Genomic DNA, 17705 nt, shown 5'->3' with positions numbered 1-17705 from the left:
AGTGAAACTCAGTCTCTGGTGCTCTGGGGCCCACAGTTCTGTCTGAGGTGGCGAATCAGGCTCTGTGCTGGAGCCTGAGTTTCCTGGCTCTGGCTCTGGGCTGGCTCCTAGGGTGCCCATGGAACCTGATTCTTTTCCAGGGGATGTCTGTGTGACCTAAGGTCGGTCCCAATCTTTTCCTGCTCTGTGGGGTTATCTCTCTACTGGAAAATCCAGTCTGTGATGTTGTGGGCCCACAGTTCTGTCTGGGACACTGACCAGATCATGCTCGAGTGTAGCTCTGGGCTGGCAATCAAGCGCCTGGGGGATCTGGGATCTCTTCCGTGGTTTAGCCAGGTGAGTTAAAGCTGATTGAATCCCCCACCGTGGGGTATCCTCTCACCTGGGAAACACAATCACTTGTGTTTTATGGCCGAGAGTTCTGATTGCTGGTCACTGTGCCAATCCTGCTGTGCTGCTGCTCAGAATGAGAGTCCTCCCAGTGCCGCCATCTTGCCCTGCCTCCCTTTTTTTTTTTTTTTTTTTTTAATGGATCTAGAAGGGAGGCTTCTGGAGCAAGGCATCTGGACAAAGGCCATGAGTAAAGTTGATTCTGTGCCCTGGCTGTATAGAAGATGCCATTGTTCTCCCACTATGGTGGCAAAGGATTTTACATGGTTACTCTGAGGCGTTTGAGGAGCTGTCTCTCTCCCTGAAGTCTCATCACTTAATAGGACACAAAAGGTGAACTTGTTTCAGAGACTGCCCATTTTATTTATGACAGACTTTTAAAACTTTTTTTTTTTTTAATTTTAAAACAGGAACTCATTCTGTAGCTCAGGCTAACTTAAAATATATTTGCCTCAGCTTGCCAAGTGCTCAGTAAAAAGACTTCAGCCACCACTCCTGGTCATGTTTTTCTCTTGAAAAACACAGATTGCAGGGTATGGTGGTATACAGTTGTAATCTAAGCATTTGGAAGACAAAAGCAAGGGAGAGGTGATTTCAGCACCAGCCATAGCTACACAGGAGTTCCAACACAGCCTGGAGCCTGAACAACATTGTCTCAAAAAATTCAAGGAAAAAAAATGAGAGGGTGTCTTCATGCCTACGTAACTTTTCCAAAGGTGTATAGTATTATTTATTCTTTCCCCATATTCTCTTCTTTACTTTAGTCTCCCCAAACCAAATTTAACCCTTCAAATTCCATTTTCCAAGGATGCCCTTGCGTTAAATCTCACTCCACTCCATGGCTATGTACTAATTTATTACTCCATGGACATTCCAAATAAAGCATATGTATCTGAAGATTCTAATTCAACACCCTCAAATGAGAGAAAACATCCTGTGTATGTTTGTATGGGTCTAAGTTATTTTACCTCACTCAGAATTAGTCTTTACAGCTTCATCCATTTACCTGCTGGTTTTTATAATTTCATTTAAGAGCTGAATAACAAAATTCCATTGTGAGAAGTATACTACATTTTTATTGTCCATTCATTGTTTGATGGACATTTGGGCTGTTTTCATTTCACAGCTACTGTGACTAGAGCAGAAATGAACATGGAATACAAAGTAACTCTATAATAAAATATAGAGTCCTTTAAGTCTATTACCAAGGCTGGTATATTGCCAATGCTATTGGCTACCTTCCAAAACTAGACAGAAGACCCTCTTGCTGAATGTGGTACATACTTTTGTCATAAAACATGGAGAGATCAAGCTGGCACTCACCTGAAAGCTTCATCCACACCAGCTAGCTTTCATTGTTCCTGGATGTGCTATGCACACTATGAGAAAAACAATAATCACCAGTCTTACCCAGCTGTGAGCTCTGAGAACTACAGTAACTACTGGCCTGAAAATATATGCCCACTTGTGCAATAGTGGCATGAACGTCATGTGAGTAACCAACCACTTTCTAACTGGATCAAAGCTTACTTTACAAGATGACACACATACCTGGGACCACTGTCAGGCCAAAGACCATATCTAGACATGTCATAAACCCTACAGTAGAATCTGCTACTAATATGTGCTAATACTATGTACTAATTGCACATATTATTAAATCAACTCCTAATGACTCATTATACCCACAAAATAGCACGACATTCAATCCTTAACCAGAAAAAAAAAGACCTTTATTTAGAATAGATGATGATTACCACAGAGTCCCACAATGAGCCAAGGTGCAAAGCATTGGAGACTGTGAAATGAACAGCCCTCTGTGAAACCTCTATATCACACCTCCTCATTCCAAGGCTCAAAGGTCGTAGTAGAATAGGGGACAAAAGACTATAAAAGTCAGAAGTGGGTGACTACAATGAAATATTGTTTTCAGGCATATTTAGTGCAGTGAGATCACAGCAGTTGTAACAGTATGCATAAAACCTGTGCAAGTTCAATCCAGACAAAAATCCCAAAACAGAGAATGGGGTCTGCACAAAATTCTACCCCTAGCTAAGGAACTAAGAGTCAGTTTTCTTGTAAGTGTAGCTCTTGAGAGATAAATCACACCTCAGGAGAAGGCCACATATCCAAGATAATAGGGATTAAAACAAACAAACAAACAAAAAGAAAGGCGACAAGTTGTGTAGGTACGGAAGAGGGGATGGGCTCAGATGTAGCCCATAGATTCAGTTTCCAAGTGGGGTCCCTAGTAAGGAGGGCAGGAGCTGTCTCTGGCATGAACTCAGTGACAGGCTCTCTGATTACCTCCCCCTGGGGGGAGAGCAGCCTTGCCAGGCAGGCCATAGAGGAAGACAAGGCATCCAGTCCTGATGAGACCTGATAGGCTAGGGTCAGATAGAAGGGGAGGAGAACTTCCCCTATCAGTGGACTAAGGGAGGGCCAGGGAGGAGATGAGGGAGATAGGGAAGGATTTGGAGGGGAGGAGAGAAGGGACCACAGCCAGGATACAAAGTGAATAAACTCTAATAAATACCTAATAAATTTTAAAAAAAAGAGAGATGAGAAGTTAAGAAAGAGGGACATAAGTATAATCAGAACACTTTGTATTTAATTTTCAAAGAAGCAATTTCAAAATGAGACAAAAAATAAGTAATGAGAAAAGAAAAAAGAAAGTAGGGGAAGAAGAGGCAAAAATGAAGAGTGGTCAGTGTTTATCTGGTTTTCAAGCTGGGGAACCATAAGAGCAAGTAATCCTACTTAAGCAATCTTGGGGTAGTTGCCATGATACTGAAAACTCTCAACAAACTCATTTTTGTCCAATAGAATAGGTCACTGAAGGTACAGTCTACAAAGATGACAAACAAATAAAAATGTTAATTTCTTTAGTAATCAATGAAATTAAGCACAGACTAGGATATAACTTTCAGCTTATTTTAAATAAGTTAGAAAATAGTGACTACTGTTATTATGTAGAACTACTATTGATATATTTATATTGGTGGCACCCTAAGATCTAACAAAGTCAGCGCTTCTCTGATCCAGCATCTTCACTTCTAGAGACCCCTCCATAATTATGTGGGTAGAGATGCAGAAGAAAGTGATAAGCACTCTTTTAAAGACTCTCATTTCCACCAAGAAGAGATAAAAAGCATGAATTGTAGTACAAGTAGGAACTAAACCTCAAAGACTAATCAATCAAAAGACTCTAAGGATGGGCAAAATCCTGAGGGCGGAAGGTGTGCACATGGCAGAATGGCATATCATGTTGGATGATGACCAACAGGGCAATATAACTTTAAAACACTTTGCAATTTTCATGGGTGCCCCCACACAAATATGTATATAATGTGCCCTTGGGTGAGAAGTGCCAATTTCAATATAGTCCTTTTGTTTTGGATGTGGTCAAGAATTAAAAAAAAAAAAAAAAGGCATCCAGGACCTCAGTTGTGTTTTTAAGTTTCTGTTTATTAGGTGGGTCTATAGTATTTGGTATGCCTTTTAAAATTTCTGTATATTTAATATATATATTTAAAAACCACATATAACTTGACTCATCTTTACTTGACTTTGCTGCTTATCCTCTGTTTGGTTGGCTTTTTTTTCTGTCAAAATAATTAAATAAAAAAGAATTTTTTTAAATTAAAGATTAAATCAACATGGAAGAAAGAAAAATGTAGGTAGAACAGGTAAAAGGGTTTCTCTTTTTATTTGTTTTGTTTTTGGTAATTTCTTTCTTTTTTTTTCTTCTTTTTCTTGCCTTTTTAAAAAGTTTGTTTGCTAGTGGATATTGGCATCAAATCCAAGGCCTCATATAAGCTAGGCAAACTCTCTACTATTGACTTACACTTTAATCTCCCAGGGAAAATATTTAAGAGAGCTTTTTTTTAAGGTCATGTTACCAAAATTTAACAATTGGATGGCATATGCTTGTGTAAGTAGGAGACAGGGCTAAAGAGTGTGTATCTAGGATGGATGTGGGATACATGTATATGTAGGAAACAGGGATCAGGGGTGCTATATAAAGGATTCTGGTTTAGGGGTATACCTTTAAGCACTCAGGTGGGCAAAACAGGAATAACAATAACTCCTGGACTGCAGAATCTACTGTATCTGCTATTATTTCAGACCATGTTCTGCTTCTCTTTAAGACCTCTGTTAAAATCATCAGTGATTATTTATTAAATGTCTGGTATATATATATATACAAATATATGTATACACACACATAGAGAGAGAGAGAATTATGGAAAAATGCTCTTTTCATTATTGTTTCTTAAAATGACAGAGTCATTTCTCTTGTCAGTTTGTTTGAATAAGTAATTTCAGGTGAACACACTTGAATGGTACCATGTAGCCCTTATTCAATTATTTGTAACTATTTTAAAAAAGAGTGAAAATCTCTTAATAACTTTTAAGTATGTGAATGTGTTTGTTTGCAAATTATATTTGGAGGGAAAATTGAAGGGGGGAATCTTGGAAACATTTCCCCGGTGCAAAGTACGTTAGTTAGGAGGTGGTCATCTCTTTGTAGGCTTCCTTTTTCACATGGCATCTGGTGCCCACCATAGGAAATATACAGTGCTGTAAGTAGTTCCAGCAAAATGAGCAGATTCTTTGGAAAGAAATCAGTAAAACAGATTGGAAATAACAGCATTTAATAGGTAGAAATAAGGGGTGCTACATTCTATTTCCACCTTCTCGTGGTTTCTCCTGCGAGGTCTAGTGGAATATATAATGCCTAGCCTTTTCCTTCCTCTGGAACTTCCAAGCCCTCTTCAAAAATTTACGTTATAGTCCTCTTCCCAAGAGAATCCAGAATTCCAAACTCTGTGCCCAATTAACTATACCACTACACTTCCTTTGGAAGTTTCTTTCCAACATTACGAGGTACGCTAAAGACAGAAAAAAATAAACTCCTGCTCCCAAATACCCTTTGAGTTTTTGAGGGCCTCAAGGACCTTGGACTCCAATCAGACCTCCATTATCTTGGTGTCTTGTTCTATCCTACCCCAGTAGATGTCCATCATTTTAATTTCCTTCTCCAGCATTAGAGAACCAAGCCAAAGACTACAGTAAAATAACAAGGCATAACTGTTTTGAGACCAGAGAGACGTCATATGCTGCCCCCACATGGCTACCAGTCATCCCATTTGATGTAAAGCATCTGTGCTCTTGAAGGAAACAAGCGAGGTCTGGTTCTCTGTTCTAGCCTGTGAAGAAGAGGTGGCCTCATTTGTTGTATTAAGCCAGGAGCCCTATGTTACAGGGCTGTAAGCTGCTGCCTGCCATGGTTAACACGCTGAAAATTTCATTGTCTGTCTTCAATAAAGACCATGTGTGTGAGCGAAGGCATTGGCACTTGTGTTTATATGTCTCATCCCAACCCATGTAGAGTTGCAGCCGGCAGAGAGAGCAAAGCCACCAGTATATAATAAGATGGACTGCCACCTGAAATTCTTGCATTCACTTCCATAGCGAAAGGGGCCTGCTCTTTCCTGTCCCCCAGCATTTAATCATTTACAGCTCTGTTCATGAAATTTCCTGTGAAGATTTACTGCTTTAAATAGTCACTTCACCAAAAGGAGAACTTTACTTCACAAGGGGATAGATACATGATCTGAAATACTTTATTCTAGAGGCTATACCTATTTTAAGTAATTTCTTTGTAAAAGCTGTAAGATGATGACATCTTTGATCCAGAAGTGACCTTGATGACAATGCTTCCAGCATGTTAATGGGGATAACGGGAACTGAAGATTCTGTTAAAATTCACATTCTGACTCGATAGGTGGGTCCTGAAATTCTGATTTTCTGTCCAGCATTAAAGTACTTCCAAGAGTCTGCCCTGAAGTCAGTAGTGTGGCTTGTAGACCAGAAGGTCCTCAGGAGAGGATGCATGCATTAAGCCACAGCAGCCACTGCTTTGAAGGGAGCACATGGCAGGCTTAGGAAAATGAACCACAGCCATTATTAAGTGTTTTTAGCAATGACTTCACATTATTTATGTCCAAATCACTGTTGACAATTTCAAAGAAGTTATTTAGGGTGCCAATATCCATTACTTCAGTCACGTTTTAGTAGAACTGTTTGTAAATTTCATTGGTTACTATTCACTCAGATAAGACACTACAGGGTGTCTTAAACAGTATGTAAATTGCTATAGTAATTTCCCTATTATAATAGGTATTTACATTCATCATAAAATGTTATGATTATAAGGAAATAAGTATCTACTTAAAATATGGGTGTTCTTAAATATGTACATACCTAGCTTACACATTTTTTTTCTTTATGGAAAACAGTTAGCAAATAGGAATGACTTCCCTTGAGATCTACCATCTCACATTAACTTCATAATACAGATTGTGGTTATTTTCATTTAATGAGTAACATACTATAGTGTGAGATACAAAAATTAAATTCATCTCAAAAGCACCATTGTAACTAGTGTCTAGAAACTACTCATCAAACAGGTTTAACTTCCTTATTGTGTTTTCTTGGAATACTACTAAATACTAATATTTTATTCATCAACTGGTGGTAGGAAGATAATCCCTAAGAACAGAAGAACACTGTGCTGTAGTTTAAAAACAACAGTACAGTAAATGTGTATAGCGTGATTGGTGTACTTCCTCACCAGTTTTCATTTCCATCTCTTAAACAAACAACCTGAAAAAGACTAGGAAGTTAGTAGAAGCACAAGCCACCAGGAAACTGTGATGCATGTCATTTGGGGACACTCAGAAGATTTTGGCTCGAAATTTTGAAATGATAAGGCAAAGTAGGGAAAGAAGGGAAAGGGGCATTATACTTTTATTATCATATAATCTCTACTAACTTGATGATAATGTCTGTTATCTTACTTGTCCAGGAATAGAGGTCCCAAGGCTACAACCACCTTGTACAAATGTGCATTTCTCTGTGTAGAGATAGCATGTAATCCTAGGCCATATGAATACATAATCCTTGAATTTTTTGTATAATCTCCCTGTATTGCAGTTTGAGGTGTACACACTGTAGGCAGAGACACATTATAATTAACCCTGTAATTGAGGAAATAAGGATTGTCCCACAGAGCCATCGGATTTCTCTCAGCTCAGTTCCTAGGCTTCTTCTTCTGGTTGACAAGGAATGGCTTCCAACCACAATTCTCCTTTCCTCTTTCAGTATCTCTTGTAGGTGAGGCTATGAATACATGCATACCAAATTATAGTAGCTGTTTTTTGATGGTCATGTCAAACGCTGTGAGGGAGCATAATTCGGAACTGTATTCCAGCATGGAGGAGCTGGAGATAATAATAGTGGTGTAATAGCAGAATTCCTTTAGAAGATGAAGTAGGTAGTGTCATTTTAGTTTCTAGTGCAGAGCTTTACACTGCCATTTAATTTAGAGCTGGGTGTGTTTAAAATTAGAAACTGACCATCTGTGGTTTTCTTCATAAGTATGAAGTCATCCTGGCCAAAGGTTGGGGAAAGTCAGCTTGTGTTTGTGATATTTTGGGAAATAAAAAAAAAAAAAAAAAAAAAGAAGAAGAAGAAGAAGAATGTAGAAAAGTTTGAAAATAATCACTAGCAGTTTAGAATTTAGGAGAATTTTGATGTGTATGCAGAGACATTCAAGTGAAGTCAGTGAAGTCAAGATTAAGAAAATTACTGGGAAGCGCATAATAGACTAGGAGGACGGATCATGACATTTGCAGAGTGTCTACTTTGGTGACACTATTCTCCCACATGACTCTGCTTACTATTTTCGTCTCTTTCTAGCAACATTCAGAAATTGGGGTTCAGGGGTGTAATGCCATTTCACCAAGGTCACAAGAGTTCAGCAAGAACTCAAACCCAGATCCCTTCAAACTGAAATCTGATCGTGCTTTTTCCCTTTGTTTGTGCTGTTATTCTACTCTCCCCAGCATTGATTTGGTTCTGTTTTTACAGTAAACAGTAGGGTCAAATGAATTCAGCTAAAAAATGCATGCATTGTGAAAATATTAAATCATAAAATGATTGGAAATTATCTTTGGCTTTTGCACAGAGTAAAGGACAATTAATGGTTGACACTATCTGCAAAATGAAAGCACAGTCATAGCATATAAACATTGTTTAACTAATATTTGAAATATGCATTTATGTAGCTGCCAAAAAAGTTTACTTCCTTTTAGCAAGAACCCTTACGGACAGGATATGAACAGGGCAGCAACCCCTATATTTGTAGATAGCATGAAAAGTATTTTTTCAGTACAATATACGTTCATTAATAGATATCTGAGAATTTAGAGACAAAAATCCTTGTAGTAAACTATGGTTACCATAATCCTTATTTTAAAAAATTCTTACAATTTTTTTTTTGCATGATAGTTTTATATTTCACTTTCCATGGTGACTAGAATGGTACAAGGATTATTTAAGAATTTTTTCTTCTTTGTTAAGTACTTTTAATGGATTTTTTTTTAAGTGCTAGAGAAATGGCTCAGAGGTTAAGAACTGTTCTTCCAAAGGTCCTGAGTTCAATTCCTAGCAACCACATGGTGGCTCACAACCATCTATAATGAGATCTGGTGCCCTCTTCTGGTGTGCAGGCATACATGAAGGCAGAATATTGTATAAATAGAAAATAAATTTTAAAAAAAGTTACATTTTCCTATACCACTTGTTTAATGTTTTGGTATTGTTTGCCTTAATATATAGTCACCATTAGGAAAATAAAACAATTTAAATTTTTTAAATGTGAGGTTCTTGTCTTGAGAAATATTTTAGTGTAGGTTTGCGATAGATAGTAAATTTCATTTTAAAAATTTTCAGGGCTTTCACTTTGAAATTATCAGTAACTCTCATAGCCTCGTGTTTATACACAGAAAGCCTAGGATGTAACTAAGAAGAAACAGTACTGCATGGACATAGATTTTTTTGTTTTTAACTCAAGTTTCTAATTATTATCTTTAAGGTATATTTTTAGTTGGCTTGCTTTGCTTCTGTTTTGTGGTATTAGGACTTGAACCCAGAGTTTCAGACATACCAAACAACCCCTGTCACTAAGCTATATTTGAGGATTTCCTTTTTTTTTCCTTTTTTAATATATTTTTATAATTTTTATAATTATTATAATGTATTCACTTTGTATCCCAGCTGTAGCCACCTCCCTCACAATCCCACCCTCTCTCCCTCTTCTCTTCCCTTGCCCCACCCTCTAGTTTTTTTGTTTGTTTGTTTTTTTGTTTTTTTTCCCCACACTCCCAGTTTTAAAGATCAATTCTGTAAAGGTAACTTTTGTTCTCCTGGTATAATTGTTGTCTCAGAGGTTTACTGCCTCTGTCTGCTAACCTAGGGCTGGACTTGGAAGCTTCTAGCCTCTGTATAAACTAATCTAGGCCTAAAATGTTTTCAGCCTCTGAGACTTATTACTGAGTAAGTTCACCCTTTCTAGCTCTTTCTGAGCTCTGGCTGGCTGGTTCAACTTAACTGTTCTGGCTCAAACTCCTCTGTGCAAGCTGATTGATTCAATGTCGCTTCTCTTACTTCTGACTGAATTGCTCTGCTTGGTCTCAAACTAACCCTAGCAATGTGTTCTAATCTTATGACTCCTCATTCTCTGGCTCTCTTCACCTGTGTCTAGCTTGTTCTCTCTTTAACCCCTTCAACCCATCTATGCAAAACTCTCCTGGTAAAACTGACTCCTCTGTCTCTCCCTCTGCATTGCTCCCCTAGAGCCTATCTCTTTCTTCTCCTCATGAAAGTTGGGCATAGTCTATTCTGTTTCTGCCTCTTAATTACATGTCATTTTCAAACTTGGGTTCTTCCTTCTGCAAAAATATTTTACCTCCATTGTTTAGGATTAAAGGTGTGCACTAAGGGTGTGTCTGCATTCCTGCTGGATCTTACAAACCTAGAAGGTCTTTGGATGTAGTCAGGGCAGCCATGTTGCTAGATTAAAATCACTGTAATCAATTTTATCTGAAATTAAATTTGTTTGCTTTGTTTTTAAACTGAGCCTTATGTGGTTCATGCTGCCCTACACCTCTCATGATGTATCCAAGGATGTCCTTCAAATCCTGAAAGGGGTATAGGGCTGTACCACCATGACGGGATAAAGTTGAAGGTTTTTTTTTTCCCCCCAAAGCAGTATGACTACATTATTCAGTCTTTTTTATGTTACCTACATTTTCCATTAAAGAGAAAAAAGATACATTTCCTAACTGCTTATGCTAGTTAAAGTACAAAGTACATAGCAACTGTTTGAAGCTGTGTATTCTTCCTGTCTCTACTGTATAAATTGATAAATTACTTCCATTGGATGCTTCTAGGTGTAGGAATGTTTTGCATGATTGAATGAGGACTTTAGTCCTCCCTCGAAGGAGATCTTGAAATGGCGTCTCTATCACTTACCTCCTCTCTCTTGTTGCAGTACCCTGCTGCTCTCATGAACCTGGGGGCCATTCTGCATCTCAATGGGCGACTCCAGAAGGCTGAGGCCAACTACCTGAGGGCTCTGCAACTCAAGCCAGATGATATCATCACTCAGTCCAATCTCCGAAAGCTGTGGAACATCATGGAAAAGCAAGGCTTGAAGACCTCCAAGACCTGACACATGAGAACTAACCTCCCTCTCCTGTGTTTGTCAAAGTTGCCCTCATTAACAGACAGAACTTCCCAGCAGTGCTTTCATGAAAGCTCACAGGGGACTTCCAGCCCCAGGCCGAGGTCATCATGGTAACTGCCACTGCTGGGAGAATCCACTTTGCTATGGGCATAGCTCTTAACACCAAATAGGGAAACATTGAAAACCTCCTAGAGGGTGTAATTGTTACCCATAGACTGTAAACCAGAGCACTTAACAGGACATTTTGGCGTCCTTAGATGGTAGGAGGATCTTAGCAGCAAAAGTTGCTCACTTTTTGAGAGAGAATTTTCAAATTATATTGTTCCTTAAACACTGTGAGGGGAAGTCAGGGAGTCCATCCAGCCACAGTGAACTCTAAAGGTTAAGTGTGACCAGGGGTTGATTAAATCATAGTGTGAATCCCTGTGAGCCACTGGTTGTCCTTATGCTGCTGTCTTCCCCCTTTGGGACAGCCTGCTTATTGATTTCTGAAGGTTATAAAACTTTGGTTTTAACATTGTGTCAGGATCTTTCAGAATCTGCAGTTGTTTCTTGACTTCATGCACATAAACATTTTATGTTTTGACTGTCCTAGGCTTCCTAGTGTTGAACATCATTTGTCATGTCCCAAAATGAATGTGGAAAGAAGAGCTAACCACTCATACAGATAGTATGAGAAGGCCTAGGGAGGTCTGGGGTGTGTGTCCCAAAGGCACTTTCATTTGGAATTGTCAGTATTGTCTCCAAAACTGTACAGTAGAGCTCATTGTATTAGTTCTTTTGAAATTACCTGTTATGATGTCTGTTCCTGGTAAGTATACATGTTCACTAAGCCTGAAACAAAGGGACATTATGAGTGTTCCAGTTCCAGTAACTGATAGTGAGCATATAAGGCAAAGTTTTTGGTGCTGCCTAGATAATGGTTGTTATAATAAGCCAGTGAAGGGTGAGTACTTAAGGATTGTTGTCAATGACTGTGTTTTGGAAAGAGCTGGTATGAAATGCCCATCAATTCCTAACCTACAAAACAACAGTGCAGATAAATCCTTGAGGATTGTCTTATGTTGCTCCTCCTGAAAGATGTCAAAAATAAATTATTTTAAGATGCCATAGAGTACGCATAAGCCTGCATGTATCCTCATGTTTCACCAAATGCGCATCTCAGTTTTTCCAATAGAAAACTGAGTATTTTATTTCCTTACCTGCTATTAGGTACTTCAATTATAATTTTATAAGTAAAAATCCATAAATGAAACAGAAAAACATTTCTTTAACATTTTTTGGCTTGTACTAAAACTTTGTTACTGAAAGATAAATTCCTGGAATGGCAGTCCATTAGGAACGTCCTTGTAGAGAAACTAACTGTTCTATACCCTACATATTTATTTATTTATTATCCAACCGTAGCAAAATAACAACAAAAATTTGTTATCAGTTATTTGCAACTAAGGATTAGCCTTTTCTTCCCTTTCATACTTCATGTATATATATATATGTATATATATATGATTAGCGATTCCATTAAAGGGAAGCTGGACATTCAAAAAAATACTATGTTTTTTCCCTATATTATACATTGTGTCATGTATCTGAATACAGTGGATAAAGAATTTGAAGTAGTATTCTTATGACATTAGCGTCTTTGTGAAAAGGACAAAAGTAGAGAGAGTTTTGATGGGATTAATGCAAAGGCCCTCCTATAATGTGTATATTATTTGTAAACATTTCACTCAAGGGCCAGAAGTTAAATTATAACTAAATCACCATGTTGTCAGAATAATATTTAACCTTAACAACTACAAACCCATGGTCAAACCTAAACAGTGGGTTGAAATATACAGTTCACTTTCTATGCATTGGCAATTAGGACACAAAAGAAATTTAATATAACGCTGTAAAGATAAATTCAGTGTCTAACATTTTTTATTTATTTAAATAGTTGTTGTGGCATACTAGTCTTTGCATTTTATGTCTTTATTGTTATTGTTCCTTTTTCCAACACTTTTTCCAACACCATTAGGTTTACTAAATGCATAGTAACCACACTTCATATGACTCAGCTCCCAAGTGGTATAAGTAATTGGGCCTGTGTCATAAATTGCATGGATCTTTAATACCTACATGTCCCTGACACTTTTATGACAGGGCTGGACTTAGGAACTGACCAACTCTGGGGGGAGGGCTGGGATCTTAGAACACGATCAAAATGTCTCTGCTCAGGGATTTATGGTGGATCATTGCAGACAGTGCTAAAAATGTAGAGCACAAGACAAGTTTACTAAATTAAAATTTTATTTTTTTGAAAAAAACTGTTATTTGTATAAATTATCAAGATTTGTAGGCTTTCCTTTTGTAGAAATAATTGTTTTATGTGCCAGAGAATTTCAATTTTGTTTTGAACAATAAAGCATTGATAACAAACATGTTGTGTTCGCCTTCTTTAGAAATCATCCTCGGCAACAGCCCTTAAACTCTGGCAACCATTTTTGTTTTGCTTGGTGTGAGACAAGGTCTGACAGAGTTCCCCAGGTTGATCTTAAACTTGCAGCTAATTTTTCCCCTCAACGACCCAAGTGGCTTGTGTCACCATGCTTATGTTTTAAAGATTTATTTGTATGATATTTTAATTGTGCATATGTGTGTGTAGGAGTTGCGTTCTGTGCGTGTGAGTTCAGGTACCCTCAGAGTTTACAGGCATCACCAGGAGCTCTACTTAAAGGCGTTAGCCACCCCACACAAGTGCCGAGACCCAAACTCAGATCCTCTGAAAGAGGAGTGTATTCATTACTTTTCTGCTGTTCCAATAAAACATTCTGAGCAAGGCAACTCAAAAAAGAGAGCATTTTCTCTGCCTTCTGGTCCCATGGGGATAAAAGTCGAGGTGGTAAAGTTAAAAAACAGGCAGTAGGTGTAATGGCAAGAACAGGAAGCTTGAGAATTTCATCTCTTAAAACACAAGCAAGAAACAGAAAGAGGGACAACAATACAAAGAGCAAGAGGCTTTGAAACTCCAAAGCCTCTGCCAAGTAGTGTCCTTCCTCATCAAGCTGCATCCCCTATAATGCCCCAGAAAACACCATCAACTGGGGATTCAGAGCTCAAATACATAAGCCCATGGGAGACATTCTCATCTAAACTGTCATAAGCCAGAAACACTCTTAATCACTGAAGAATCTCTCAAGCTCTTACCACATTTATCATAAATTTGGAGATTTGAAGGTAATAGAAGAAAAGTTGAAAAGAGTAATATTTGTGCCTAGAAGATATATGTAGCATATAATCAATAATTTCCAGTAGTAGTAAAAATAATAATGAGTAATAAAGATTACCTGTGTTACCTAGCTTTCCATGTGAAGAAAAGATGACAGTATTTTGTATTATTTATTTGGTCACTGAGGTATGGAGGAAAAAAAATCTAAGAATGATTCAAAACACAGTGCAATCACCAGCTCACTGTGTCAGTTAATCATTGCGTTAAAAATGTACGTATTTAGAAGACTGGTTCTCTAGTTGTTTCTTTTTTATCATAGAAGCACTATTTTTTATTAATTATTTATTATAATTTATTCACTTTGTATTCCAGCTGTGGCCCTTTCCCTTGTCTCCTCCCAATCCCTCCCTCCCTCTTCTCCCTTTATGCCCCTCCCCTAGTCCACTGATAGGGAAAGTCCTCCTAACCTTCTATCTGAGCCTGGCCTATCAGGTCTCATCAGGACTGGCTGCATTGTCTTTTTCTGTGGCCTGGTAAGGCTGCTCCCCACTCAGGAGGAGGTGATCAAAGAGCCAGCCTCTGAGTTCATGTCAGAGACCGTCTCTGATCCCATTACTAGGGAACCCACTTGGACACTGAACTCAGCATCCGCTTTGATACCTTGCTGAGTAGAGTCTTTCAGAGGCCTTCCATGGTAGGCTCCTGTTCTGTTTAATGTCTTCTGCTTCTAATGTCTATCACATTTGCCCTTCTGAATGAGGACTGAGCATCTTCTAGATAGCAGTGACCAGTGTGCACTGTAGTTGTTTTTTGTTTTTGTTTTTGTTTTCACAAAAGCACAACCATATTCTGCTAAGAAATGTCACTATAACACTCTCAGGTTTTGATGATGAGTTCTAGAGCACATACTAACATATAGAGAATTCTGGTCTTGTTAAACTTGTTATTCCATCTACAAGAGCATGGTTACATATTACCTATTTCCTGCAATATGGGGGGAAATGGCTGTGAAGACTTCATTCTCTGCTAAACATTCAATGGACATGTGAGGCATTGTAGTTTTACATAGCAGGAAACTAAATGAAAGGTGTCAATCAGCTTGACTGGTGTCACTAACCCAACAAGCCTGTCCCCAAGCTGTTCTGTGTTCATGCCTATAATTTTCAGTATTCTGTCATTGTATCAAAACATGGTACTCAGGTTTTCCAACTCTTTGTATTTCCCTAGTTGTTTCATCAGCATTCATTAGATGTTCTCTACTTTCCTCAGTGCAGATGATCATGAAGAATGAAAGACATAATGAAAGGAAAACATTATGGGAACAGGTTGTGAGAATTCAATGATCAGTAGTGCCTATCTCTACTTCCTTTCTACCTGACAAATAGAAGGCCCTTAAGTTAAGAGGTTTCACTAAGATCTGAAAACTATTTAGTAGCTGCATACAAATGGCTATAAAAATTCTAAGAGGTCATGACAAATGACATGACTGCATAATTGATTGTAAATCAAGATATCAGTTTAGCCATTTTGTAGAACCACTGAAGTCGGAGACAATGTCCCCCCCCCCCCCCCCGGCATTGTTTCTCCAGCCTAGCACATTTTTCCTGCGTAGAAGACCATAAAATATACCGTAGATGAAAATTCCATCTAATTACTCATAAGCCACTTGATATTTTTAAAAGCTCACCTTGTAAAGAGTTCTGATGCAGGCAATAAATGATTCTCCATTTGTGTTTCACCAGAGTGATGACAGCTTTCACATAGTCTGTGTTTCCAGCGAAAAGAAAGGAAATACATTAAGGCTTGATGATTCGCACTAATGCAAAGGAAGAAATGGTTTCTGGGGGTAGCTAATGTGTTAGAACAGTGGTGGCTCATTTGTATGTACCTTTAGAATATGGTTTTTCACTTAAGTATTGTAGTGATGTAGTACAGAGTTTACATCCTACCATTTAAAAAAATGAATGAAGGAAAATTTCTAGCAACAGAGGTTTGTATGCATGGGATATGATACTTTAAGGAGAGAGAGCTGAATTGGAATGCAACTATGCTAACTTATGCTTATTTTTCCGAGGCCAAAAAAGAAGCAAGTGTACTAGGACTTTATCTTGCTGTATCATTTTGGGTGGTCTTCCTGCAGAATGCAGACAGCCTTTGAGCCAGTTTTTATTCTGTTTGCCCTTCAATCCCATACTGGCTTTGGGTTCTTGTTCCTAGAGGCTTGAGCTATATTCCCACCCCTACCCCAGAACAATGGTGGGATTTGTATTTCATGTGAACTTCCTGAAGTTCCCATGACACTTTTTTCTTGGTTTCTGGGAGCTTCTCCCACTTCCTACAGCTGATTTTGGGTGTTAAGGTTACACCCTTAACACCTAGAAAAGGAAGAATTTTTATGGAGAAGGAAAATCTTAGGTGGGAAAGACACACACACACAAACACACACACACACACACACACACACACACAGCACATTTATATATATGTTTGCTAGTACCTAGCCTGATGTAAGAATGTAAGTAAATATTTAAAATACAGTGTGGCAAAAGTTCCTAAAGGTTGCAGAGATTGGGGAGAGTGGGTACTCATTCATCATACTTGCATTTCTGACACAGAGCTGGGAGACTGCACTGGAATGGGCTGGTTGCCCTCCACTGCAACACGCCTGCATTGGCGGAGAGAGAATCATGCAGGGCGAAGATGTGGGTGAACTACGCACCTGCAGCTGAGGCTGGAGCATTCAGCCTCTGTAATCCGTTCTGATCAGAAATACATATGTCTCCCTCCTTTGCATTTGACAGGCATATCACTTAAGACAAAGCTGTTTGTTCCAGTTCCATGCAAAGAATAGAGGTCTGTATTTTAAGTGATGCCTCATGACTTCTCTAATGAGCACCATGGTGTCCCTTTTTCATCCTAGAACTCTTGAGACTTTTCACTGGTAATTTTAAGCAGCTAATGATTGCAATAAAAGTTTTTAAACATGCACTGGCAAATAAACAATTTCACAGTTTCTCTAAAAAAAAATTAAAAAAAAAAAAAACAAAAAACTAAAGCCTCAAAATAACATAAGAGAATTAAGGTATCTTTCACCAGCTAAACATACCTCTTGTGTAATATAATTGTGATGTAGAACCAGAAAACCAGAACTGATGCAGAAACAGAGGGAGGGACGGTATGTTTTGTGGGGAAGAGGACATGCAAAGTGGCAACACTTGATTTTACCTGGGGCCCTTTTCCTCGTCTCATTTCCCAATTAATGACCACACCGACTGTAATCACAAGGTTTTAGCTTGAATAGGTATGGCTCCCATGGAGCCTAGTTTGAATCTTTAGCCCACAGGAAGTAGCACTAGTAGGAAGTATGGCCTTGTTGGAGGAAGTATGTCACTGTAGGGGCTGGCTTAAGGCCTCTTATGCTCAAGCTGTGCCAAGTGTGACATCCAGTCTCCTCTTGCATGCAGATGGCGATGTAGAACTCTTAGCTCCTTCTATAGCAGCCATTCT

The 17705-nt window shown here is 38.5% G+C and overlaps 1 protein-coding gene across 1 annotated transcript in view; it reads left to right on the top strand.

Moving 5' to 3' along the window:
• The window catches only part of Tmtc2 (transmembrane O-mannosyltransferase targeting cadherins 2), a 419447-nt gene extending 406039 nt beyond the window's left edge, over positions 1–13408 (top strand). Inside the window, exon 12 of the mRNA XM_055627937.1 lies at positions 10793–13408. Coding sequence (XP_055483912.1) covers positions 10793–10972 — 180 coding nt within the window. The 3' untranslated portion in view covers positions 10973–13408. The remainder of the gene's footprint in view (positions 1–10792) is intronic.
• The last annotated feature ends 4297 nt before the right edge of the window (positions 13409–17705 follow it).

Source organism: Psammomys obesus, unplaced genomic scaffold (assembly GCF_907164565.1).
Source record: "Psammomys obesus unplaced genomic scaffold, mPsaObe1.curated_primary_1811, whole genome shotgun sequence".
Lineage (NCBI taxonomy): Eukaryota > Metazoa > Chordata > Mammalia > Rodentia > Muridae > Psammomys > Psammomys obesus.
The sequence above is the reverse complement of the archived record's forward strand: the minus strand, read 5'-3'. Positions and strand labels throughout refer to the sequence as shown.